Genomic DNA, 27,284 nt, shown 5'->3' on the forward strand with positions numbered 1-27,284 from the left:
TCTCTAGATAAAATCATATCATAACGACAAAAGAGTATCTAATCTCCACACTAACAACAAGGCAATCCATCACAAGAGAGCGAACCAACTTACCTATGAGATGAATCCATGACATCTCAACATCAATATCAAATATCTATAGGACAAAGAAATAGCCACAAATGAAGAACGGACCTCAAACTGGTCAATCTCACAAACGGCTATATCTAAAAGAATAGCCAAGGCAAAAACCTTCGCAACCCAAAAGGCAAGTCTAAGGATCTCAGACTCAATAATAGGCAATGCAACTACATTTCCAACTCTAGGGTGATAATAGATCCACAAAAGATTAACCTTCCTTTCGATATCACAATACATCCCCGAATCAATCTAATATAGATAACCAAGAGGGAACACAATTAACTTCGCCATGCTAGGGGAAATAAATCATCAAATCGGGCTATACCTACTCAACCACCAAATAATAGCACAAAAAATGAGAGTCTAACTAGATAACACTAGTCTATACAGCTACCCAGCAAGAATCAATTATAAAGTAACAACATCAAGTGATAAAACCAAGTAATATCAGTAACCTCATGTACTGGTAGCAATAGCAACAACAATATCAAAATCAATATACTCGATAGGTGGTACCAAAATGAACATCAATAGTATGTACCACTCAAGGGCCACAACAGGACTAATGTGCAAAGATAAATGGGACTCGAACCCAAAGCACACCCATAGAGAAGAAACATCAATATAGATATACTCCATCCACTTCTAAAAGAAATAAATCATGGAGTAGTAATATAATCATGAATTCAACAATAAGGCACATAATGACCAATATAAATTCATCAAGGCATATAATTATCATGGGTATGAAAACCCCTATACACATAATAAGAGATAAAGGCGAGAATAAAAGCACACCAGTCGTGGCGACATCCGTAATCACATGCCTGATGGGCATAGAAAAAATAAATCTGAATGGGCTTAACTCGGACCGACCGACTGAATCATCAACTGAGTCGCCAAACGCACCATCTATAACTGAAGATGCCACAACATCATGAGGTCGATTTGAATGAGTTGAATAACTGAAACTCCTATGTCGAAGACACTCTCTATACTAGTAGTCAATCGCCCTATACTCGTAGCAATTCCTGGAGCATTAACATGGCGAGGACACAAACTGAGCTCAAATGGACGATCAACCAACGTCAGGGGAAATCCATAAATTTATGCCCAAACTTTCAAAATCATAGTCTGTCTTAGGAACTCTAGGTTGGCGGGAAATACAGGCTAACTCTATCTGACCACCTATCTGATACCAGGGGCATTCTCTGAACGAGCTCCAAAGATAAAGTAGATATATACAACATATAAACAGAATGGAAACTACAACCAAAAGTCTATAAATCATATAATAAATCAATGAGAATAACAAGGGACAACTATTATATTTATGTGTCGTATGGATGTTATCGCCCCTGGTATGAGATACCGAATACCATACCGAAATAAAAAAAAATTCATACAACAGTATGGATGTTATGGTATTTGGTAAGAGTTTAAAATAATTTTAGTATTTGATACGGTATTTAATATTTATGCAATAAATATCGAAATATCGTATACTCACCAAAGTTTTTTAATAAATATATAAAACTTATATATATTATATTTAAGATTATTAAATATATTTATATATCATCCATTAGTCAATTGAACATAAAAGTAACTTTTATTCAAAAATAAATTTTTTGAGAAGCTTATTATATGAAAATGTGGTTCGAGGGACTATATGTGGAGCAATTCGGCATTAATTGATACCGACACCTCAGAATTTGGTAACCTCAACTCCATTAACAAACTACTTAGTAATTCTTTTTCGATTTACACTCATTATCTCAAGTTTTGGATCGAACTAATCCACAACAACAACAACAAACCCAGTGTATTCCCACATAGTGAGGTCTGGGGAAGGTAAGATGTATGCAGTCCATACCTCTACCTCTAAAGAAGTAGAAAGGCTGTTTCCGATAGACCCCCGGCTCGAGACACGGAATACTACAAAAATACATAGTAAAGCATGGAACAAGATGGCATAACATAAATACGACACCCACAAGTAATAGAAAACAGAGAAAAGTAAACAGATTCGTAATAAAGCATGAAACAAGGTATCATAACAAGAATAATACCCCCACCAAGTAATTCCCTACACTAGCGACCCAAACTGACCCTAGCCTTTTGCCCTAATTGGATCGAACTAATCCATTAACACAAATAGTTTATGGAAGAAAATGTTATTATTTGGGCCCTGGAGGACTGATAGGTCGCACTGCTAGTTTTCGGATATGAGATATCCATCCTAGTCACTATGGACGTATTTTCCCAATTGACACATCTGAAGGAATTAATGTTGGACTTATTGGATCCTTAGCAATTCATGCGAGGATTAGTTATTGGGGGTCTCTAGAAAGCCTTTTTTATGAAATTTCTGAGAGGTTAACTGGGGTACGGATGCTTTATTTATCACCAGGTAGAGATGGATACTATATGGTAACAACAGGAAATTCTTTAGCCTTAAATCAGGATATTCAGGAAGAACAGGTTGTTCCAGCTCGATACCGTACTATGCTTAAGTTTTGGTAATGTTGTTCAGAATTTGCATCTTGTACTACTCAATCGTGATTGAAATGTTCTTTTTGTATAATTGATTAACAAATATAGTTGTTCGCCTGATATTATTGAGACGTTTTTAAAGTTTAAATTTATAATTTTTGTATATGAATATATGTAAGTCGAAAGCACCGTTACTGAATTATCTTACCGTAAATTACCAAAATCGAATTTAAAAATATCGAATCATACCGAACTAATTTGGTATGGTGATGATAGTGTTCTTTTAAATACCGAAAATCGAATTTACCGCACCGAAGTTTAAAATATTGTACCACGCCCATCCCTAAGTACAAGGGTCCATTAGACCATTTTGTCATATATTTTATTATAAGCACATATAGATTTTACCACTAAAAGTTTTCAATGGTTAATGGATCGTCACTTTTGCATTTGTCAAGTATTACCTCTTTTTCTTGCTGCTAGAGGCTAAGAGAGACGCATCAATTTGAACCACATTTGTAAAAAAGATTATTTTTTTTCTATATTTAAAATCATTTTTTTATTTATAAAGTTAAATCTTTGATTACTTACTTAAAACTTTTTAAAATTTGCTACTTTTTATATTTTCTTATTCTTAACGCTTTTATATTTATTTCTAGATTTTTTAAATTTTTAAAAATTAAATTTAATTGATTTAGAATTCTTAAACTAATGAAAAAGATATTAGTTGTCATTAATTCTGATGACTTCTAATAAGTACAGGTTTTACTATAATTATTTAATTAATTTTTAACTCGTAAATATTAGGAAAATAGTGAAAAAAATTATTTGTCTAAAGTAAACACTTTTAATGAAAGACAAAAAGTTCAAAATGATATTTCTAAATATCCTTCACAGTTTGTTTGTTTTTGGACAACATAGATATAGATGCATGTGTGCGTGGTGTGTGACAGGCCAAATTTTTCATATAAGTTTATTATTTGATCTGCTGTCAAATTACGTTGTAGTCTAGTTGGTTAGGATACTTGGCTCCCCCCAGAGATTCCTGGGTTCAAGTCCCGGCAATGGAAAATTCTTTTGGAAAAAAAAAATATAGCTTTCTTTACCCAAAACAACTATTTTGTTCTTTTGTTAAATATTTCTTGAAAAGACAGAATTTCCAGTTGAGATATTTTGATGTTCTCGAGTGAAAATCTTCAAATTGTTAAGGGAAATGTAATGTCAAAAAGGACAGCCCAGCCCAAATTGTTAAGGGAAAAATGTAATTTCAAAAAGGATAGCCCATCCCGATGTATTAAAGCTTTATTTGCTGCCAAATTTTAAGATAAAATTGTGTACAATATACTCTTGTGATGAGGTCTTAGCCTTAATCCTAGATCTTTCGATCAGATAGCATCAACTTTATAAGTTCAAAAAAAATAAAAAAGTGATCAACTTCATAAGTCAAAAAAGAAACAAAAAAATTGGGTAAGATCCACCGAAGTGGGTAGCCTTAACCGGATGTGTCTGTTAACAGGTAAAGCCCGAAGGCTGTTCCCGTCCCTGTCGGGGGAGATGCCAACCATCTCTCCTTTCTACGAACACGGAATGGTACGACTTATGCATTGTATATAATTACATATAAGATGTTTAAACAATCGATGTGGGACAATTCATAAGATTTGTTATCAACCTCTCATTTGACTTCCAAAGTTTTTGGCTTCTTTTAAGCAATAAAAAGAAAAAGAAAAAAAACTTAAGAGTTTTATCAAAGATTAGAAACTAGAAAGAAACTACTTTCAATTTTATTATAACAAGTAGTTTTCCTTGCTTCAGTTACCGTATTATTTGTTGTTGCTACTGTTATCTTTTTCTTTCTTTAATTGATTTTGATATGTTTTTATTTGAGCAAAGGGATTGGAAACAACTACTCCACCGTCACAAGGTAGGCGTAAGGTTGCTTACATGCTATCCTCCTTAGACGCCACTTGTCGAATTAGCTGTTAAAAAATTGTAAAAGCACACACAAAAAAAAAAACTAGGGAGAAGGATCTAACACAAGAAAAAAGTTGCTTCTTAAGGAGTTTTGATAGTCATGCATAGGGTCTAGTAAGTCACTCAAAGGCAACTCATAACAAAAATTTGAAACAAAACAATAAAATTATACAACAAAAGAGAATTAAATGAGCCTTTCTTTTTTTTTTCTCTACTTTTGTTCAGGCAGAGAAGGAAGGATCTTGAAAACACATTACACAGAACATAAATTTATTCTTAGTATACAAGGTTTTTATTACATAAAAACCACAACACTCATCACACAGAATTTCACAGCAGTATAAGAAATGTCAGCCAAATAAAAAACCAATGTCCACCAATGCCTTAAAACATGCAGCTTTCTGTATTATTTTTGATATAGCAAATGCCATGACTTGATCACAAGGAGAGAACTCAGTTATTTCGACCGAAAAAAAGAAGCTTTCTGAATCCTTTGGTAACTTTAAAAGAGCTTTCATCAGTTGTCCATTTCCTTCTTCCTTGGTTCATCTCGAGGTTCATTTCATTATTTGGTGGTGGGGTGGAAGCTTCATTAGACTGTATCTCTTGATATACTGGAGGGTCCAACTTTATGTTACTGGCCATATGCACATTCGATATAGAGGAAGTCAGAGGACTTATAACTCCAATAGCATCATCAACTGCTGCTGATGTTTCAACTTCAGACAGTAAGAACTTTACGGTCTTGTTAGAACTTTGTTTCTTGTCATCTATTGAATGGTCAGAAGAAAGCATAGGTATATCTATCTTCTTGTCATCCGATGATATGGTATGTACCTCCTCCGTGTTCTTAGCATCAACAGTTTCACTAGTAATCTGCGGTTTTAGTTCAGATCCACGTTCAGTTGACATTAATTTTGTGTCATTCTCGATATCTTTTTCCTTCTGAGAATCAGATGAAGAATGAACTTTGGTATCCGATGGCTTGGCCTTATGTGGAACTTGCTTACTGTCTTTTCCAGCTGGTTTCTTTGATGGAGCGATCACTTTATTCTCCTTCTGGCTTGCTTTCTTGCTTGGACCGGCTTTTGAGTCGGTCGATCGATCCTTAGCTGTCTTTGTTGACGCAAGGCGTTCAATAGTGGAACTCTTACAAACTGGTTTTTGTAACCTGTTGGTTGCCTCAGTTGGAGCCTTAGATTTTGGCTTCTCAATTTTTGAAGATGTGGTTGACTCTTTCGGATTCTTTCTTGAACTTGGTTTGGTTAAACCAGTGCCACCACTTCTTTCTGCAATTCTCTTTTGACGTTGCAACAATGATTGTTCAAGTCTCTTTCTACTCTCCTCGTCCTGTTAGTAACATTAGAGAGATTTGAATCATAATAATAATAATAATAATAACAACAATAATATATGAAAAGAACAGGAAAAACTATATATCCAGTACCAGATTGTTCATACCTTATCAGCTTTGCTCTTTTGCAATGTGGTTCGACTACTTGCAGATGGCGATTTCTTGATTCTTGATGAGGTCTCGGATTTGGTCCTTTCAAGAGATCTGACAGCAGGTTTGGATTTTGGCTCTTTGCTAACTGCCTTTCGTCCAGTGTCCTTACTGATCTTTTTGTTGGTTCCTTCACCATTTTGGTGAAGCTTTGTATCAGCAGAAGCTGGTCTGGCATCAGTGCGACTCTTAAGAGTTTCAGACAAGAAGACATCATTTTCGTCATACATTTCTGGATTCCGAGAGGCTGAAACTTGCTCAGTGGCTGAATCCCTTCCAAGGACCATGAAAAGGTCATTTGGTTCACATGCATCAGAAGGATCAAGCTTATCTTCTACATGATTAGGCATGTTGTGCTTAACTTGTTCAGCTCCGACGATGTCTGAAACCATGAACATGTCTGTCTTCTGGTGATAATCAGACGTCGTATCAACTGAATGAGCTTGAACCACTATGGAGTCATCAAATTGAATGCCTTTCTTATCTTTCCCCGTCTCCAAATGACCATCATGAGAGGCTGAAGCATAATCATCAGTAAAGATACTTTGGTCTGAGCTTTTTCCTTGATATGTTGATTTATTTAGTAGATTTCCAGCTAACCAATCCTCCTCTTTTTTGTTCTTAAGGACTACTCGTTCAGTGGCATTGTTGGACAAGATAAACTGAGGATAGCCTTTTGGTTCCTGAGCTCTATGCGAAAATAACAACTCTTCTTCTGTGCTTTCTCTTCTAATAACTGGTCGAAGCCGCTTCTCCTCCCCCATGTTTTGTCGCGGGATTTCATCATCATGTCCCTTGTGTCTCTCAGTCACAATAAGAGAATCAGTTGAAGGAGTCAACTTCTTTGCCACCGAGTACTCTTCCTGGACACTTTTTGTCCCCATGTCTTCGGATCTTGAATCTGCATCTTTCATAAGAATGTTCTGGAAGATATCCCAATTCTTACCAATGTTGGTTGCTTCATTCTGGGCATCCTCTTTACAAGCACCATTTGACATATTACCACCACTGTTGTTTCTCTTCTTTCCATCTCGTTTCTTCTTGTTGCAGGACGTTGAGTTATGGTGCCTCTCCCATGATCCAACTGCTTCTTCTACCTGCTTTCTGAGGGAACCTGCATCAGTGGATCCATCCTCATCAGACGAACTATCCTCAGTGCTGCTGTGATCACTTTGTTCATTTCTATTCGAGGCTATGTAGTTTATGTTGCGGATAACAACCTTTCTTGATGAACTTCTCCCATGGTGCGCTTTCTTATCCTCTGCATAGTCATCAGAAGCACTATTAGAGCTTGAATTGTTGCTTTTGCGTCTATCCCCTTTCGAGTATTTCTTCTTGTTCTTGGAAGGTGGTTTATTCTTCCAACTATAATCTGATTCAGAACCGGGACCTCGACTAGAATCTTCCGGATTTGCAGGCCATGGCATTCCAGGATAGCAGGCAGGATTAGCCTGCATGCCAGAAAACATGTATCCTGGAAATGGTGGGATTTGTTGAAGTGCTGGATTTTGATAGTTTTGCATGTAAGGTGGTAGATTGTTTGGCCACATTGGTTGTAATTTGCCATCTGTTGAGTGGACTTTGATAGGTGGTGGTAAACCATTTTCTGCAGATTCCACATACGAAAACAGCAGAGCTTAGCAACAACAATGACAACATACCCGGTATAATCCCACAAGTGGGGTCTGGGGAGGGTATAGTAGACACAAACCTTACCCCTACCTTGACAGGTAGAGAGACCGTCTCCAGTACACCCTCGGCTCAAGGAAAGCGAAAAAACAACACAGCAGAGTTTGGCCATCACAGAAAATGAATATAAGCAATGTGCAAAGAGTCATGGTAAAGAACAAGATTACAAGAAGAGTATAATGAAGAAATGTCATATTCATGGTAAACGCGATTGAAAGATATCATCACGGAAGCTAGTTGTTACAGTAGTTTCAAGTGGAAACAAACAAGTGAACGATCCACACGTATGGAGAATAGCATCATGTGTACCTTGATTAGTGTCTAAACTTCCATGACTTGTGGTATCATCATTCTGCCTTCTGATATCTTGAGTAACATCACTGTGTTCAGCAGCAAGCGTGATCCCGGATCTCCCAAAATACGAAAACTCAGAAGGTGAGTAGGCTTGAAGGGCAGCCACTTCATCCATCCAGAGTCCATCATCTCTCTTTCTGTTGCACAACTCCATGAACTTAATGCTTGCTTCTCTGTATAGAGGCAAAGTATATTTCAATAGGAATTCGCAATAGTGCATCTACCATCTTAATTAGTCCGGTAAACAAAGAGATTTATACGTTGCAGCAGAACGAATATTTAGCTAGCTAGCAATCCACCTCATTGACGCGAACAACAAAACTCACTATATGAACCACACAGAGCTAGGAAAATTAGGTTCCTTAGTCATGTTACAATTGGCTGCATTCAAGTCCTATATACCTTAAACGTAGAGCGCCAAAAGCATTGGAAAAAGATATGAGATCGTCCAAATTGTCCATATCAAAGCCAGATACCAAAGCGCGAGCGTATGCCATTGCTTGCTCTTTCCTTAAAACTGCTTTTCTGGTTTCTAGAACACGTTGTAGACGAACCCTATCCATAGCAATGAGCATTAAGTCATATCCATATAAGTACTGATATGAGAACACAAGAGCTTACTTGGGATTTTCTTCTTGTGCAGCATCACCAACACCATCAGATTCACCGTTGGACTTCAACATCAAATTATCAGTGAGCATTAATAAGTAACAAAGTCCAGTAAACACGCGATGCTACACAGTCTTATTTACTCTACATATCGATATACCTTTGAAAAACCAGCAGAGAATTTGGAATCTCCATCAAAAGCTGATGCATTTCCTGCTAATTTCAACATTCAATGATAAAAAAAATAATTCACAACACTTCATCATTCGGTTTAGTAATAAATCTTGATTGTCAAAAAGACTGCAAAATTCTAGTTATCCTGTATACAGTATTACTGACATCAACAGACAAAAAAAAAAATCTACTGGATCAACTGATATACATAAATAACAAGGACTTGTATACAAATACGAGTTGATTTATGAGGTAATAATTGTTACTCGAGTGACTATTTTAGAAATCAAACCATGAATATACCTTCAGTATTGATACTTCCATTTGCTTGTTCACTCTCAATCTGCGTAATTTCTCTTTCTATAGTTACAAATCGCTCGATAATTTCAGGAGTACTAACAAATTTCACAAACCTGATCATGTTAAAAAAAGAAAAACCAACACATTAAACATCAAAAATCGTTCTATGAACTGCATTTCATCAAATTTTACGCGAAAATTTACCTTTGCAAAGTCGCTTTAGTGAACCAAGAAACATTACTAAGTGAAGGTCGAAGAGTAATAGAATATCCTCCTTTAGATATCTGATCCTTCGCGGACTTGAGATGAATGAGAAAAGGTTCAAGCAAACCAGAAGCTAATTTCTCCGAATGGTTACCAGCAAATATGACAAGATCACATCTACGTAACATATATATAAATTCGAAACATCATCATTTACGATCACAACGACATTATTAACGAAGAATATAACATATAGTCCGTAAATAAATTAAAATGTACCTTGTTCTTGTTGGTGTTAGCTGAAACAAAGCATAATCCAAACGAGTCCTCGAATCCATAATAACAATTTTTGCAGTATAGAAATATTTCAATGAATCTTTTCAACAGTAAATTAGTCTTTCTTGAAGAAAAATGAAATATATAGAGATTGAATTAATGTAACACAGAATGATCAATATGGGTCCTGGAATGCATATAATAGTAATAATTGTTGTAGTACAGAGATATTTCAATGAATAATTTTAGCAAATATACATAAAGAAAGAACAAGAATTTCATTATTTTTTTTTCTTAGTGAAAGTTGTTGAGTATAGAAAGACTGAAAAAATGGAGTTGATTTAAAAAATGGGGTCACCATTTTCAATGCCGACAATTCATAAAAAATTTAGGATTATTATTATTATTATGTGAATTTATGTAAAAATAGCTTATAGTGTACTGGAATATAATGTTTTAGAGTGCCATAGACAGAATTTTGAGTTTATTAATTCGGAATAATTATTATATTATTTAGAGAAAATGCATTGTTTTCACCCTAAACTATATATACACGAAATTACTAAGACATATCCGAACTTTAGGAGGGTCTTATTACCCCGAACTAATTAAAATCGTATTTTTGGCGATCTTAGTGCCTACGTGGACTTTCAGTGTAATGATTCACTGGTGAGCCATGTATGTGCCACGTAGACACTAAGGTTGACAAAAATACGATTTTAATTAGTCCAGGAATAATAGGACCTCTTAAAGTTCGGGTGTGTCTCAACAATTTCGTATATAGTTCAGGGTGGAAACAGAGCATTTTTCCCTATTATTTATTGGGTTTTTTGATATATTATTTAGGGGAAAGGATCAAAAATGTTTGTGGATTATTCAGAATAGTACAAATCTATCTTTTGTTATGTTTTACGGTAATCTATCTTTTGTTATGTTTTACGGTTAAAAATATCCTTATCGTTATATTTTTAGCTTAGAAATATTCTTCAATTATTCAATTGGATAAAAAATATCATCCTTCTTACAAATTACAATGTTACATTGCACTACTCGAAATGAGACAATTTTTTCCTTGTTCTTTTAATGTTTTATGGATTCTATTTTCGAATGGATCAATTTCAAATAATGCGACGTAAATTGTCTAGAAATTTTACGGTAAAATAAATATTGATTTTGAGTCACAATTACTGAATTTTGTCTGACCCTCAACTTTAGAATATTATTATTAATTTATTATTATGGGGGTAGGGGGGTTTGGGTGAGGGGTCATCTCAAAAGTCTATAATTCTTGTAGTTGAAGACAGCAACAATGGGGCTCCTCCTCTTATGGTTTTCATGTTCTTATAATTCAATTTTGATCTTTATTATATGATATTTTTCTAAAAAATGATTTTGCTTAGCTTTACTGTCACTCTCAAATTGTAATAATAAAAACTTGTAGACATATGGGTGAAGTCCCACTATTCCTGCTCTTACCCAATTTACCAGACTTTCCTACTGCCCATCATCATGACTATTTCTCTTGTAATTCAAAAAAAAAAAATTACTTTTTTCGGTTTTACTTATGAATATTTAGTCTTAAACCAAAGATCTATCAAAAACATTCTCTCAACCTCACTTTTGAGATAGAAGTATGCGATTTGTGTATACTCCTCAGATCCTACTTTGATGAGAATACATCGTCGTTATTGTCGCTGTACTTATGAATATTCACAAATTTACTAGTTAGTCCTTTTCTTTTTCGTGGAATAGATTCGTAAATAAATAGATAAAGGAGAATAAGATATAAGAAATCAACTGCTCTATTTCTGAGGTAAAGACAAGGAGTGCGCATGGGTGAAGTCGGGATTTTCACTAAGGAGATTCAAAATTTAAAGAGAAACTAATCGAAGTGGGTTTGCATCTATTATATATACATAAAACATAATTTTAATCATGTATAAATAGTATAATTATTTGTCGAAGAGGGTTTGGATAAACACCATGCCAAAGGCCGGCTCCACCCCTGGATGTGCGTAAACTCTACGCTTCTCATACCTTTCTTGGTCGGACTATACTGGATATGAATTATGATGTTATTGTTATTGTTGTAACATATACAGAATAAAAAAAAATCATTTAATATGATCATCCAATATACAATACATATGGATCAAATATTTCTTTCCAGTCCCTTAGATCTAATCAATGTTTAACTTTCCCAGCAAAAATAGATAAGCATGAAATTAATGGAAGCAACATTACACCTTTTTATCAAAATTTTGAATAGATGGAACAACATAAATATCATATCATGAAGGATGGATTAAAGAATCTACCCCTTTAATTAGTTGGATTAATTAGGACAGCCTTCTTAATGATGACATTGACCTAATGCCTTTCTAATTTCATCAAATTTTCAACTCTGCCCTATTAATTTAATATTTTTTGTTCCAAAATTGATTTTGATTTGCAAACCACCTCCACTTGTACTAACTTCTAAGATAAAATCCTCCTTAGAAATTGGTCTTAATTTTTAGAAATATGTAGGTAAGGATTTGAACTATTAGTCTATGAATTATGGGATAAAAATTAAGGAAATATTTGATTTCAAATTTCGCAGCAAATAGTCGAGATACATTAAAACTAACTTGAGTATCAACACTAATGTAGAAATATAAGTTAGAAACATAAGTGGATACGAGATTTTAGTTTCATATAGGTTCGACGTTAAAAAAAAAATACAAATTTACAACACTGTTAAAATTATAATTCATATGAAATATCAGTAAGTTTATATATATGCAATATGTTTTGCATGATCAAAACTCAAAAATACTGAATCCAAATGAACCAATACCAAAGGCCCATACCCTCCCTAGTCAGAAATATGCCAACACACCAACGTTAAAATGTTAATTTCCTATATTACTAGAGTGCTAAATTAGACTTTGAGTCGGGGCCATTTCATATTGAAGGATAAATGCTTTCTAATGAAGATAATTTCATATTTGAAACTCCGCCCAAAAACTATAATTAAATACATATATACTACTCCACCATAATATATATTTATTGGTCTAGACTTATAATCTTGTAATTTACATTTACCAACTTTAAAAGGCAAGGCAAAAGGCAACTCCATGTGATTAAAACGTTATATATACATGCATTGGATCTGTTACAATTTTTATTAATTTATTTAGTACATATTATAATATATTTATCTTTATCCCAATTAATTTTACATTTTTGTTGCTATCATAAATCAGTTAGCAAGTTACTATTACTAATTTGATGCAATTTTAAGTAACCATATTCTATTATACCGGCTTGGGGCATCATCATATGGCAATTAGTTTCATATTCTGGATAACAATGATTTAATCATCATCATCATCATTTCTCCAAACAGCCTAATAAAGTTAATGGATTCCAAAAAATAAAATAAAATTAGTTGTGAAATTTTTATTTGTAATATCTATATATTGGCTTTCAAAATAATGGAATGAAAAAAAATAAAATTCAACGAATGGCGACGTCATTTACAATTCAGCTTTTGAGAATATCGACCCTAAAAAAACACCATGAAACGAAGAAACAGAAAACTAAACATATTACCATTGAAAATGTTTAGAATTTTGTAGGAGTTTAACAAATTATAAAATTCAAATTTATTAAATTATTTAAATTGAAGCCTTGATAGAATGGAGTATTTTATTTTTAAATCAAACAAGAAGATGAATTGGGTTACTAGTACACATCATTGCACTGTGGATTAATAGTAATCATATATAGAGCTTTCAATATATCAATATATGGTGTATGTGATTTGGTACTACTATTATTCTACTATTTAATTATTAGTGTGGCACGAGTTCAAACGTGATATTTTTTAAAAAATAATTTTTCTACAATATCAGTTCAACTGTAGATAAACAATTAATTCGGCCAAACAAGCCATACTTTACAAGTTATGATGCATAATATATCTATATATTTTATTTTTTTTAAAGAAACATAATTATCTTTCGATATTTTTTTATTATTTTGGATCTATCAAGATATATAATTAGCTCCCGATACATCTAACGACACATAATTAGTTGAGATTTTTATAATTACTTTGTAAGGGTGAGAATTTGTGTAAATATGAAAACCTGTGTCACTCTTTTTTAGTTTTGAAATATTTTTGTCACCCTTAATTAATTTGGCCTGATAAGTTAAGGTGTATGTTTATGTTATTTTTTTTAATATAAAATATACACTGGCCTTGAGCTGAGGATTTGCTACACTTGAGTTGAGGGTCTTTCGGAAACATCCTCTCTACCTCATGAAAGTAGTAATAAGATTTGCGTACATTTTACCCTTCCTACAACGTAACTCACTTGTGGAATTATACTGATTATATTGTTATAGTTCCAATTGTGATATTTGAAAGATTGGATGTTTATTATGTAAGATTTAATGTGGTAAATATTACTCCCTCCGTCCCATTTTACTCGTCCCAAATTGGGATAACACAGCTATTAAGAAAAATAATAAATAACATGGTTAGTTTACTATAGTACCCTTATTAAATAATGTTTACATTTTAATTTAAAGAAAAAGTAATTAATACAAAGGATAAAATATGAAAAAAAAATTATCTTGGTAAATAAAAAAGAACAAGTAAAATGGAATACCATATTAGGAAATTTGGGACTGAAGAAGTATGTACTTATTATGTGGTAAAAGAATTTCATAATAATCCCATAAATTTCAAACGCACACAAAAATAAAAAGTACCATGTGTGGCTGCTGGGATTCGAGCCCAGGTCTCCACGGCCACAACGTGGAATTCTCACCACTAAACTACAGCCACTTGATAGACAACACTTCTTCACTTGACTGTAATAATGCAGTGAAGCTTTCTTTAATAGTTAATGCTCAAGAAGAACCCTTCTTCACTTGACTGTAATAATGCAGTGAAGCTTTCTTTAATAGTTAATGCTCAAGAAGAACCCCAAAGATGGATCCGCCACTGATTTTACATACATGATTCTTCAGCGCTATCAGAGACAATCTCCCAATGTTCGCAATGTAGAGATAAGGCTGTGTACACACACCACTCACTCCAAATCTACTTGTGAAATTACACTGCAAATATTATTATTATCATTTAATTTTTTTATTTTTTATTTTTTATAATCAATCCATCTAGTGGGTTAGTCATAAGTCCCTAAAGACTTTTGGTCCCATATTTTTTTGTTTATCACCCTAGGGGCATTCAGAGCTTTAATCACACTAAGGGGTCGTAATGTAAAATATGGTATATTAGTAATGCTTGTATTAATAATGTTTGTGTTAGTTATACTTGTATTAGTTATGCTTGTATTTTTCTTCTGCGGTGTTTGGTTCGATGTATTAAAAAAAACATGAATTACATAATATTTTTAAAAATTTTTTTTTTTTTACATAATACCCTCAATATATATGTTGGAAAGGATGCGGAAAATATTTTAAGGGGTAATAGGATCTGTAAGCATGTTAATGCATGCATTAGATTCATTGCATTACTAATGTCATGGATTATGAGGTATTAGTAATACACACCTCAATACACAATAGAGTGTATAACTAATGCAAGACTAATGCTTGCATTAGTTATACATAGATTAAAAAAGTATACCAAATAATATACTACTAATAAATATTAAGCTAATGCATGCATTAATGTTCCAATACATTCTACAAATGAAACTAGTGTCAACTCTCAACTCTCAATACAAGTCCCTAGTAAGCATTGCTTTTCCAATTTCCACAAAGAATGCATCATGAACTAATACGTGTATCTTGACTATTAACAAATGCATTAGCATTAATATAATGTAGATAGCTATACTTATTAAGTATAAGTTTGTCATATTTAAAACCTAATTCAGCTAAAGTTTTTAAAGTGATCTCTTTCCAGAAGTTTTCACCTTTTTCGCTTATTTGATGATCAGGGGCGGATCTACGGTAGCGGCTGTGGGTTTTGGGAACCTACATCCGCTACTGTTAGACTTATAATTACATGAAAAAAATTGTCAAAACGTATAAATATTAAGAGGTGAAATAAATCAAAGGATAATTCAGTGGTAGAAAAGGAATCCCTTAGCAGTGTGTCTCTTGGGTAGCTGAACGTGGGTTCAATAGGAGTTGCATATTTTTTTCCATTTAATTTTTTTTGGCCCCTGTTTTTTATTGGGAACCCACAAGTTTAAAATCCATAACCCCAGAATTGGCGGTGAGGTGCTTGAGCCACTCATTTAAAAAAAAAATCAACTTTTTTATAATGATGGTCAATAATTAATTTGGAGTGATATTAAATATTACTCCCTTCGTTTCAAAAATAATAACCTAGTTTGACTTGGCGCAGAGTTTAAGAAAATAAAAAAGATCTTTAAATTTTGTGGTCTTAAACTAAATATATGTCAAATGTACCAAAATATCCTTTAATTTTATGATTTTAAACATGTCACGTGAAAAGCTAAAATTAAAAAGTTACTGAAAAAGTAAAGGGGGGTATTTTTTTTTAAAACCGACGAAAGGAGTAGTTAACTCCAATCCAAATTATTCATAGTATTGTTTGAAGAGACATATAAGTCTACTAAACGTTTTTTAAGGTTCCAATGAACTTTCTTTTGAAACACAAGACAAGAACAAAGAATTTAGAAGAGAAAATTTCAAACATGTCTAAATCCTTTGTCTTTTATTGTCTGCTGTCAAATCACACGGTTAAATCCCTTGGTGAAGTTCAATTCGTCAACATTCCTTCTCACTTTCACAAAAAAAATTAGAAATTTTAGTTGTCCCACTAGATAATGATATCGTTTTAGATTTTAATTAATTTGAATTTGTATTGCGTAATGTCCATTAAAAAAAAAGAAATGCTCTCTATCAAGATTTTTTTTACATTCTTGTGAATCAAATTCAAGATCTGAAATTAAGGATCGGATGAAAAACCTATTCATCCCTTCATAACTCTTAGGTGTCATGTGGCTCATAAATAAAGCCATTTCAGGATTATATTCCTAGATATTATAATCTTAAGACTAATTTATCCCACCTGTCATGCGAAATAAAATCACATCAAGACATGATGTATAAATTTATCTTGGGATTAATTATATTTTCGACCAAACAAAATATAAATTTGATTTTAAAGTATTTCATGTTATCCCATAAACCAAACGACCCCTTTAATGAAGTTCAAGTTCAAGTTTAATTCTTCGTCAACATTTCCTTAGAATTTCTCCTTTCACTTTCAGCAATTTAGAGTATTTTTGTTTCCACCTGATATCCTGTGCTTATTTTATATAGTTCTGATTAATTCAAATTCGCGCTACTGAGAATCGTTAAAAGAAAAAACACTCTCTAGCATGATTTTTTTATTCTAATAATTTAAATTCGAAATCTCTAATTAATAATATAAGTACCTATTCATTCCATCACAACCTTCGTGATTGAAAACTTCAAATATTCCTATATTATTAGTAGTAATAAACTCCAAAATTATTCCATGTTCAGACATTCAACTTCCTTCAAAGTTCAAACCAAAAAAATAAAAAGAAAAAATAATCCATTTCTTCAAATACATCAACCTATATAACTAGCACAAGGAAACAAATATTTAGCAACACAACATTCCATTATATCCAAAAGGAAAAAAAAAAGTTTTACAATACTCTAAATAAAAGAGCAAATAAGGATACCAAAAAAAGAATGCAACGTTCATCATCATTAGTTTCCAACTTATTGCAACGCCAATTAGTTCATCAAAGGCAAAAGATTAGCAAAAACCAAATGATTAACAAAGTGATTAGATCACAATTGCCATGTGATGTTTTCATTAATCATAGAGGTAATGACACAAAGAGAACCATAGCTTCATTATTATATGATCATTTGACACGTTTAAGGATTAATTCCTTTTTAGACAATAAAAACATGAAGCCAGGTGACAAATTATTTGAGAAAATTGATAGTGCAATTGAAGAATGCAAAGTTGGTGTTGCTGTATTTTCACCACGTTATTGTGATTCATATTTTTGTCTACATGAATTGGCTCTATTTATGGAATCAAACAAGAAGGTTATTCCAATTTTTTGTGATGTGAAGCCCTCTGAGCTTCGCATTGTCAATAATAATAATAATATTTCGTTTGGACCAACAGAAATCGAGAGGTTTAATTTAGCACTTGAAGAGGCGAAACACACCGTTGGACTTGATTTCGATTCTAACAAAGGGTACGTACATCTTTTACATGTTATAGCAGGTTAATTACTTTATTTTTAAGATTACTTGATCTTACTTAGCTTGTTATTGATAGTAACGTAACATGTAGTTATTTTCAGATGAACCTGGTTAATGGTTTTTATAAAATATATATACTATATATTGCGAGTCGTTTATACGAAGTATGCATTTGAATATATATGCATGTCTAAAATTGGTTAGCTGTTTATTATCAACTTGAATAGATTATAGAGATAAACATCCAGTACCCCTTTGAACTATGACCAAAATTGCTACGACACACTCCATTTTTTATAGGGTCCTACTATCCCTAAACTTAATTTTAGCGTACTTTTGTCACCCCTTTGCACTGATGTGGGACCTTTATTACATTAAATAGATCACCATCAAAGGTGTCATGTCAGTTAAAAAGGTTGGCAAAAGGTGTCACGTCAGCTAAAAAGGTTGACAAAAATATGCTAAAATTTAGTTCATGAGGGTAATAGGACCCTTGTGAAGTTGGAGTGTGTCATAGCAAATTTGGTAATAGTTCAGAGGTATTAGATGCTTTAGTCTAGATTATAATTCAACAATATTGCTTATCTAATGTTTGGTTGCTTTTTTGATTGTCAAAATGATTAATATTGTTGTATATCGATAAGTTGTGTAAGAATTTATTAATTATTTTATACGGAATAAAAGGTGGAATAAGAATATATTATAATTAATATATAGTAATACATGGATTAAAATGTTAAAATAATTACGCTAATGTCTGTCATAGAAGTAAGAATATTTCTTTTCTGTTTAAAAAGTAAGCAAATATGCTATATTATACGTACATTGTATGCTGATGTGTGTAATATATCAAACTAAATACTCAACGAAAAATAAGTCATGTATTTCTAATCTCTGCATATGGTAATCTCTCCCTTGTCTTTGAACCAAACAACACCTTAAAGTATATAAGTTAAACTCATTCTTAATCATGTTTGTGAGAGTAGTATCAACTAATTAATTACAACATGTAATTAATTTGGACAATTTAACTTTGTTTATAGGAACTTGTCGGATGTGGTGACAAAAGCTGCTGATGTTGTCATTGAGAGCTTGTTTGAGATTGAGGAAGCTGAACTAATCAGAAATTCGATTAAATTAATTAGTTAATTAATTAAACACATCATAATCATACCATTTCAAAAAATAAAAATAAAAAATAAAAATAAAGGCAAGTTAACATGAAATAATCAGTTTAATATGTTTCAAGTGAACTATTCATCTTGTTCTTTGCGGTATAACAAGCAGATATATATCAATTTTTTGTTGTATATAAGTAACATGTCCAAAGTAGCCCCTCCTTCGATCCTCGCACATATCAGAAGTTTTCTTGTACTGAGGTTTTTTTTTCTAACATGTCCAACTTGTTGTAAGTATAATTTCCATTGATCCTATGTGACGGGGAGGCTGAATTAACTATGTGGTCATTATTTATTTATTATTGTTACCAAGTTTGTTCAAGTGTAAAGTTCATTCAATAAAATTCTTATTAATGTTAATTTCTTTATGTCCTTTACCTTTTTTTTTTATCAAATTAGTGCAAAATCGATTTTATATATTTTCCCCATTTGTAAAACTATGAAAAGCAAATTGTTAATAGTGAGAAATAAATGATAATTTTTTTTGCTCGACTCTCCAAATAGTTATGTATCTATTGAGAAACACATTGACAAACATGCACCATTGATAAAAGGAGAATACTCTCCATTGGAGAGAAACAACAAAAAGTTAAGAGGAGAAAATGAAAACTGCTTTTACTCCTTTGTAGAGTATAATATATATACAAGTGACAACTTGCTTGACAGCTGGACATCACTATTAATCCAACTAACTAATTAATCACTAACAAACTAACTAATCATTAACAAACAAAAATATACAATCTTATGATAATTAATCTCTAATTCCAATACCCCTCCTCAAGTTGGAGGTGATGACTTCATAGCCAACTTGTGTAGAATAGTAGAGTGCTTAACTCCAGCGAGAGCCTTTGTAAGGATGTCAGCCAACTGGAGAGTAGTATCAACGTGATGAAGAGTGAAAATCCCCACCTAAAGTTTTTTCCTAACAAAGTGGCAGTCAATCTCAATGTGTTTTGTACACTCATGAAACACAAGATTTCGAGTTATGTGTATTGCTGATTGGCTGTCACAATATACCTCAATGGGAGATGAATGATGAACACTCAACTCAACAAACAATCTATCAAGTCATACCAGCTCACCCACTACTTTTCTGCAGAGGATAAAGAGATGGTATCCTGTTTCTTGGACTTCCAGCTGATGGGGTTATTTCCCAGAAACACTAAGTAACCACTAACTGACCTCCATGAATCAGGACAAGAGGCCCAGTCAGAGTCACAGAAGGTCTTTACTGTTCAATCTGCATCTTTGGACATATAAATTCCAAGTGTTGGATCTTTCTTTAGGTATCTAAGCAAGTGAAAGGCTGCTTTGAGATGAGGCAATCTGGGATCTTGCATGTATTGACTTAACTGCTGCACACTAAATGCTATATCCAATCTAGTATTAGTGAGGAAATTCAACTTCCCTATAAGTTTTTTAATAATATGTGGGATCTGGCAATAGATCTCCTTCTTTGGCTTTCAACTTAATGGTGGGATCAAGTAGTGATGACATTGAACTGTAATCAAAGCAATTGTACTCCTTGAGCAAGTCCATGGTAAACTTCCTCTGAGAAATGATGACACCTCCTTCTGTATTTAACACCTCCATTCCCAGAAGATAGTGCAATTGTCCCAGATTTTTTATCCTAAAAGTTTCATGCAGATAGTTCTTAAGCATTGTAATTTCTTCTGAATCAGTTCCTTTCAGAATTACATCATCTACATAGACTGCTATGAACACCATCAATGGTCCATTTTTTTGTAGAATAAAGAATAATCATGATGTGAGTGATGGTATCATCTAGCAGATAAGGCCTCAGTCAATTTGGCATACCATTGTCTACTTGCCTGTTTTAGTCCATAAAGAGACTTGTTCAACCTGCAGACCAATTTACAATCTCCAATATCCAGACTCTGAGGCACCTGTATATATACTTCTTTATGTAGATATCCATGAAGAAAGGCATTATTCACATCCAGTTGGAACATGTTCCAACTTCACTGCACATGTTATCAATGTCCTAACTGTAGTCATTTTGACTACTGGTGAATATGTTTCAGTATAGTCTATTCCAGTTTGCTGTGTATATCCCTTCACCACAAGCCTAGCTTTGAACCTTTGTACACTCTCATCTGTTTTATGTTTAACTTTATACACCCACCTATATCCTATTACTTGTTTTCCTAGAGGTAACTCAACAAAATCCCAGGTATTGTTGGCATATAGTGCCTCTAATTCTTGGATCATAGCCTTCTGCCAAGTAGGATTTATGGTTGCTTCCTCATAAGAGGATGGCTCACTGTCATAACAAACATTTGCAACAAGCATTTGACTATGGTGTGCAATAACATCAGGAGATACATGATTATGGTTAGTAAATATGGCACTTAAAGAGAAATTGGTAGGGGATGGATCAGTGTGTGAATCAGTATGTATATTTGGAGATGGTACAATGGTCTTTAAAGTAGGAATGGAACAGATGAAGTCTTTGAAGTGATGAGAAGTCCTATTTTCCCTAGTGGACCTCCTTCTCTGCACCTCTGCAGGAATGTTGTTAGTTTGTTCAGGATGAGAAGAGTCTTGAAAGGTTACATATGGTGTGAGAGATGTTTGAGATGAGTGTGTAGAACCAAGATTGGAAGGTGGTGCAGTATATGCAACAGAATCACTACCATGATCATTCACCAAGGTTTTTTGTGGTTCATAATCACTGTACATGGGATTACTATTGAAAACGGATTTGACAACAAAAGGAAAAGTATGATTCTCAGACACTAGATTGAAAGGAAAAACATGTTCATGAAAAATGACATCCCTGGAGATATGTATCTTTTTTGTGGCAAGACTCATCACCTTGTAGCTCTTTATTCCAAATGGATATCCAATAAAGACATGGGGTGTAGTTCTTGGCTCAAGTTTATGCCTATGCACTTTGGGTACTGTTGTATAACATAAACATTCAAATGATCTCAAGTGAGAGTAATCAGGCTTTTTATTGTACAACGGTTCATAAGGGCATTTGCTATTGAGATAGGTAGAGGAAAGTCTGTTAATGATATATGTTGTTGCTAAAAGACATTCAGCCCAATACTTTAGAGGTAATTTTGATTGAAATAAGAGCGCTCTAGATGCTTTAAGTAAATATTTATGTTTTTTTTCTACCACACTATTTTGTTGTGGTGTATATGGGCAAGTATTTTAGTGGTTTATACCTTTGGAATGAAATAAAGCTAAGGCTTCATTATTGGTGAACTCAAGACCATTGTTAGATCTAATTGTTTTGACTGAGGTATCGAATTGGTTCTCTATCAATGAGATGAAGATTTTTAGGACAGACAGGGTATTACTTTTGGTGCTCAATAAATGTGTCCAAGTAGATCTACTATAATCATCTACCATAGTGAGGAAATACTTGTAATTGTCATTAGGAGTCATGTGTAGATGTATGGTAAGGGCCCCATAGATCTACATGGACCAGTTTAAATGCATGTTTGCTACTGCTAGTCCTATGACTAAAGGGTAATCTAGTTTGTCTGGCCATAGGACAAATAGAGCATAAGAAGGGTTGTGTTCAGTGAAACTTAGCTGGTAGGGATGGAATACCTTTCATTTTCACAAAGGGCATATGGTCAAATCGATAATGCCACAACAAATTCATATCACATTCAACAAAAAAACAAGAGTTAGGAACAATTATATCTGCTTTATTAGAAGAGAATGAACTATACACAGATAAAATAGGACTGAGCAGACCATTTGCACTCCTAGTAAGTGTAGTTTCCTTACTTACAACACAAGGTTCAGTGGTGTTATTAGGGATGCTATAGCAAGCAGAAGGTGTGTCTTCAGTAGACTCAGTAGTGTTCAAGCACCTTGAACAAATATAATATAGGTCATTTCTATAATTATCAATCACCTGAGGCCTCTTCACCTTGAACAGTATACATGATGTATCAGTGAACAAAACTATAGATTTCAGGGAAGAATACAGAGAGTGAACAGAAACTAAATTGTATTTAAATGAAGGAACATATAACACTTGTGTAATGTGATCATGGGTGAAATTCTTGCATCACCAAATTCTAACACCTTAACTCTGTATCCATTGGGAAGAGATGCTAAAATAGGATATGGTAAGGTTGTGATATTGTGTAAAAGATTTTTATTGACGGTCATATTGTTAGATGCTCTTGAGTCTATAATCCATAAGTCATTACTTATTTTAAAACATTTGCATATAGGATGGTCAAAATCAATAGAGAATGAGCAAACCAAAATACCTGCAAGGCTACTAGAACTTGAAACTAGATTTGCACCAGTATTGGAGCCTTCTTCTATATACCCATTTTGAAATTGCTGCATGAGAGTTATTAGTTGTCCAAACTGTTTCTTTGTAATGTTGTTATTGACCTGGTCCTCTTTTGATCCTGTGGATGCATCATCTGGTGATCCATGAACATTAGCAATGAGTCCCTTACCTCTGTAGTTGTTGTTCTGTCTATAATTTTGAAATCCAACATTGTATTGGTTACTATTAGGCACACTTTGTCTGGAAATCTATTCATTTCTTTGGTTTCTCATTAAAGTTGGATATCCATGTAGTTTATAATATTTTTCCTTTGTGTGTCCTGGTCTTTTGCAGTAATCACACATGATTGTAGTACTACCACTTCTTGAGTACAAGTTTGGCCTCAAATGACCTCCGTCATAGTTGTTCCTGAGGAACTCTTAGCTGAAAAATTTGTCTTAAAACCTCTTCCCATGGAATTTCTACTATAATAAGCATTGGTATTAAGAGAGGTGGACTCGATCATCAGCTGACAAGTAGGCCGAAGTTCTCTTTGCTTTTCTTCTTGCATCAACAAAGAGAAGGATTGCGCTACAGACGGTAAGGGATTCATCATGAGGATATTTCCCCTTACTACAGTATACACCTCATTCAATCCCGTAAGGAATTGGATTAGTCTCATGTCTTGCTCTGCCTTATGTAACCCTTCCTTTGCTCCACACTCACATACACAACTGCACTGATCCTTGGTACTGAGAGTATTCAATTCTTCCCACAATTTCTTCATCTTAGTGTAATAGGCAGTTATATCCAATGAACCTTGGGTAAGATCATTAATCTCTTTCTAGATTTGATAAAGCTTGGCCCCATTGGTTTGATCGTATCTATCTTTTAATTCTCTCCAGAGTTCCACTGAGTCACAAACATATTCCACACTATCCGATATTTCCTTCGACAATGAATTCAGAATCCAAGAAGTTACCATGTCGTCGCATCTTTGCCATTGACAAAAATGAGATGAATTTGCATCTGGTTTCTTACAGCTCCCATCTATGAACCCTAATTTATTTTTCACAGACAGAGCACGCAACACATCTCTTCTCCAGGATCTATACCCCAATCCATCGAATTGTGCCATAACTAGCATCATCGACTATCCGAAGGATGTAGGTACAAAGCATCACTCGCCTCCAGATTTGGAGCAGACGGAGTAGATGTGGAAGTTTCTTCACCATTAATGACATTCGTAGTAACCGCCATTGATATGCAAATTCAATTTAATTAAAAATGGAGCTCAATTCAAGCTAACTTCAGTGAATTTAACCAACAAAAAAATGAAATCGAAATTCGATCAACAACCATCAACCTTTTGCATGTACGGATTGAAAATCGAAGAAAAAAAACTCAGAACTTACAAAACTTGCTTGACAGCTGGACATCACTATTAATCCAACTAACTAACTAATCACTAACAAACTAACTAATCATTAACAAACTAAAATATACAATCTTATGATAATTAATCTCTAATTTCAACAGTATCACATATGTAGAATAGAGGAAGTAATTGGATAATTCAGTAAAATAAATTATACAATTAATATTCCTCGTCGTGATGCTCCCAATTAATAAATTATACCACATTATGGCTCGTATTGAGTTACTCCCTCCATCCCATTTTCTGAGTTGCCTTTCTTTTTTTTTTCATCCCAAAAAAGTTGTCACCCTTTTTTTATTTAGTAACTATTTAAAGACACAATTTCATTTTTATCCTTATTGACCCCTTTTTAATTAAAAATAATATTAGTATATTTTCTGGTAAAGGACAATTAGATAAAAATCATTAAGTCTTCTCTTATTTTTGAAACTCCATATCCGGTGAGCTGGGAACCAAAATATGTCATGAAACTAAAAAACATATCAAAATATGCCATGTTTTTAAAGTGTGACCAAAATATGTTTAACTCTCTTAAAAAGAGAGTTATATGCATTGTTTTTAACGGAAGTAACCAAACGGAGTCAATTTCCAAAAAATGTGCATAACTGAGAGTTATGCATTTTTTTTTAACATAACTCTCTTTTGAAGAGAGTTATGCATTTTTTTTAACATAACTCTCTTAAAAAGAGAGTTATGCATTTTTGTAATTTTTAACTCGTTCAAAAAGTGAGTTATATAATAGAAGTTTAACTTGTTTTTTTCCTTTACGTAAATATAATGAAATTTTTATAACTCACTTTATAAAAACTTACATATTATGTGAACAATTAATTTATCTTTTAAAGTTTTAATTAGAAAGAAGGCCAGCTATTATGAAACGGAGAGAGTAAACTCACTGATTATATGAGTCATGTAGAAATAAAATGCATAACTCACTATTTAAGTGGATTATCCATTATATGAATATAACTCTACAAATATATGAGTTATGTGCAAATAACTTTTTCCACCGACATTCATATTTCTCCTATTTAAACAAAAGTATACATTATAGACCCTTCATTCTTTATTCACTCATCTCCTTTTTTGAAATTGCATTGTACCAGATGATATTGAAAATGGTGACCAACCAAATTATGGTGAATTGTCACAGGGAGATGATAGTGAGCCTAATAATGCCAGGGCGGTGAATGCATTTATGACTCATCATCGAGTGAGGATGATGTGAGGTCAAATTCTGAACAAAGAGGCATATCCATGAGCTCTTATCCTTAAGTAGAATCAATTCCACAGTCGGCGTCAATATCGCTACCAATCAATAGGCCTCATTTTTATTCCAATGAAGAAAGACGTAGTTTCAAAAAAGGAGATGAGTGAATACAGAATGAAGAGTCTATAATGTATACTTCTGTTTAAATAGGAGAAATATGAATGTTGGTGGAAAAGGTTATTTGCACATAACTCATATATTTGTAGAGTTATATTCATATAATGGATAATTCACTTAAATAGTGAGTTATGTATTTTATTTCTACATAACTCATATAATCAGTGAGTTTTACTTTCTCCGTTTCATAATAGTTGACCTTCTTTCTAAAAAAATAAAACTTTAAAAGATAAATTAATTGTTCACATAATATGTAAGTTTTTATAAAGTGAGTTATATAATTTTTATTATATTTACGTAGAGGAAAAAAGCAAGTTAAACTTTTATTATACAACTCAATTTTTGAACGAGTTAAAAAATGCAAAAATGTATAACTCTCTTTTTAAGAGAGTTGTGCGGCTTCTATTACATAACTCACTTAAAAAGTGAGTTATGTAAAAAGAAATACATATGTAATTTTTAATAAATAACTCTCTTTTTAAGAGAGTTATGTTAAAAACAATGCATAACTCTCTTTTTAAGAGAGTTATGCACATTTTCTGAAAATAGACTCCGTTAAAAGAGAGTTAAGCATATTTTGGTCACACTTTAAAAATATGACATATTTTGGTATATTTTTTAGTTCCATGACATATTTTGGATCCCAGCTCATATCTAGTCAGACAATGATATATAAAATGGGACGGAGGGAGTATATATTTTCAATTTTCATATAACTATAGATGAATTGAATGTTCATTACTCACTTTTTAAAGAATTTGGTGGTCAACGATTCTACTTTCGGAAATTTGACACATGATTTTCGTAAAAATGGTTGATGGAGCTCTAATCAGTAGCGGAGGCAGAATTTTCAGTAAAAGGGTTCAGAAGTAAATATACGGACTAATCGAAGGGGATTCAACATTTACTATATATACATAAAAATATTTTTAACCATGTAAAAATAGTATAATTTTTCGACGAAGGGGGTCCGAACCCCCTGAATTGTATGTAGATCCGCCATTGGCTCTAATCATGGAGTTTTAAACATGTTTAGGGCGCACAATCAA

The 27,284-nt window shown here is 33.1% G+C and overlaps 2 protein-coding genes and 2 non-coding genes across 5 annotated transcripts; 1 reads left to right on the top strand and 3 right to left on the bottom strand.

Annotated features, from left to right (window-relative positions):
- Window positions 1–4,072: 4,072 nt before the first annotated feature.
- On the bottom strand, window positions 4,073–4,200 carry LOC124886311. Its single transcript, XR_007043398.1, has one exon. It is a non-coding gene; the product is annotated as a U6atac minor spliceosomal RNA (small nuclear RNA).
- A 442-nt stretch (window positions 4,201–4,642) lies between these two features.
- Window positions 4,643–10,045, bottom strand: LOC107878683 (COP1-interacting protein 7). Of its 2 annotated transcripts, none has more exons than XM_047415604.1 (9): window positions 9,704–10,045; window positions 9,425–9,601; window positions 9,224–9,333; window positions 8,907–8,962; window positions 8,759–8,811; window positions 8,540–8,692; window positions 8,093–8,310; window positions 6,052–7,700; window positions 4,643–5,940 (listed from the first exon to the last, which is right to left on the bottom strand). In XM_047415604.1, the coding sequence occupies exons 1-9, from the start codon at window positions 9,760–9,762 to the stop codon at window positions 5,044–5,046; spliced, it is 3,372 nt and encodes a 1,123-aa protein (XP_047271560.1). In that variant the 5' UTR covers window positions 9,763–10,045; the 3' UTR covers window positions 4,643–5,043. The 2 variants fall into 2 exon arrangements, with proteins under 2 accessions (XP_047271560.1, XP_016581249.1); XM_016725763.2 differs by having other exon boundaries at window positions 8,907–8,959; window positions 9,704–10,044.
- Window positions 10,046–14,471: 4,426 nt separating this feature from the next.
- Window positions 14,472–14,543, bottom strand: TRNAH-GUG. The gene has a single exon. It is a non-coding gene; the product is annotated as a tRNA-His (tRNA).
- A 2,538-nt stretch (window positions 14,544–17,081) lies between these two features.
- LOC107876905 (TIR-only protein-like) lies at window positions 17,082–19,616 on the top strand. The gene is made up of 2 exons (XM_016723722.2): window positions 17,082–17,949; window positions 19,000–19,616. Exons 1-2 carry the CDS (start codon window positions 17,426–17,428, stop codon window positions 19,103–19,105), a joined length of 630 nt encoding a protein of 209 aa, XP_016579208.2. The 5' UTR covers window positions 17,082–17,425; the 3' UTR covers window positions 19,106–19,616.
- Window positions 19,617–27,284: the final 7,668 nt, after the last annotated feature.

The sequence above is a fragment of the Capsicum annuum genome, chromosome 7, assembly GCF_002878395.1.
Source record: "Capsicum annuum cultivar UCD-10X-F1 chromosome 7, UCD10Xv1.1, whole genome shotgun sequence".
NCBI lineage: Eukaryota > Viridiplantae > Streptophyta > Magnoliopsida > Solanales > Solanaceae > Capsicum > Capsicum annuum.

What these genes read in the sequence shown, in the direction of transcription:
- LOC107876905 (XM_016723722.2), top strand. Translation starts at nt 17,426, where the DNA reads ATGCAACGTTCATCATCATTAGTTTCCAACTTATTGCAACGCCAATTA. An exon ending in GATTTCGATTCTAACAAAGG is followed by an intron (nt 17,950 to 18,999) that starts GTACGTACATCT and finishes CTTTGTTTATAG; the next exon opens with GAACTTGTCGGATGTGGTGA.
- LOC107878683 (XM_047415604.1), bottom strand. Translation starts at nt 9,762, where the DNA reads ATGGATTCGAGGACTCGTTTGGATTATGCTTTGTTTCAGCTAACACCA. An exon ending in ACTAAAGCGACTTTGCAAAG is followed by an intron (nt 9,334 to 9,424) that starts GTAAATTTTCGC and finishes TAACATGATCAG; the next exon opens with GTTTGTGAAATTTGTTAGTA. An exon ending in AAAAGAGCAAAGCTGATAAG is followed by an intron (nt 5,941 to 6,051) that starts GTATGAACAATC and finishes TGTTACTAACAG; the next exon opens with GACGAGGAGAGTAGAAAGAG.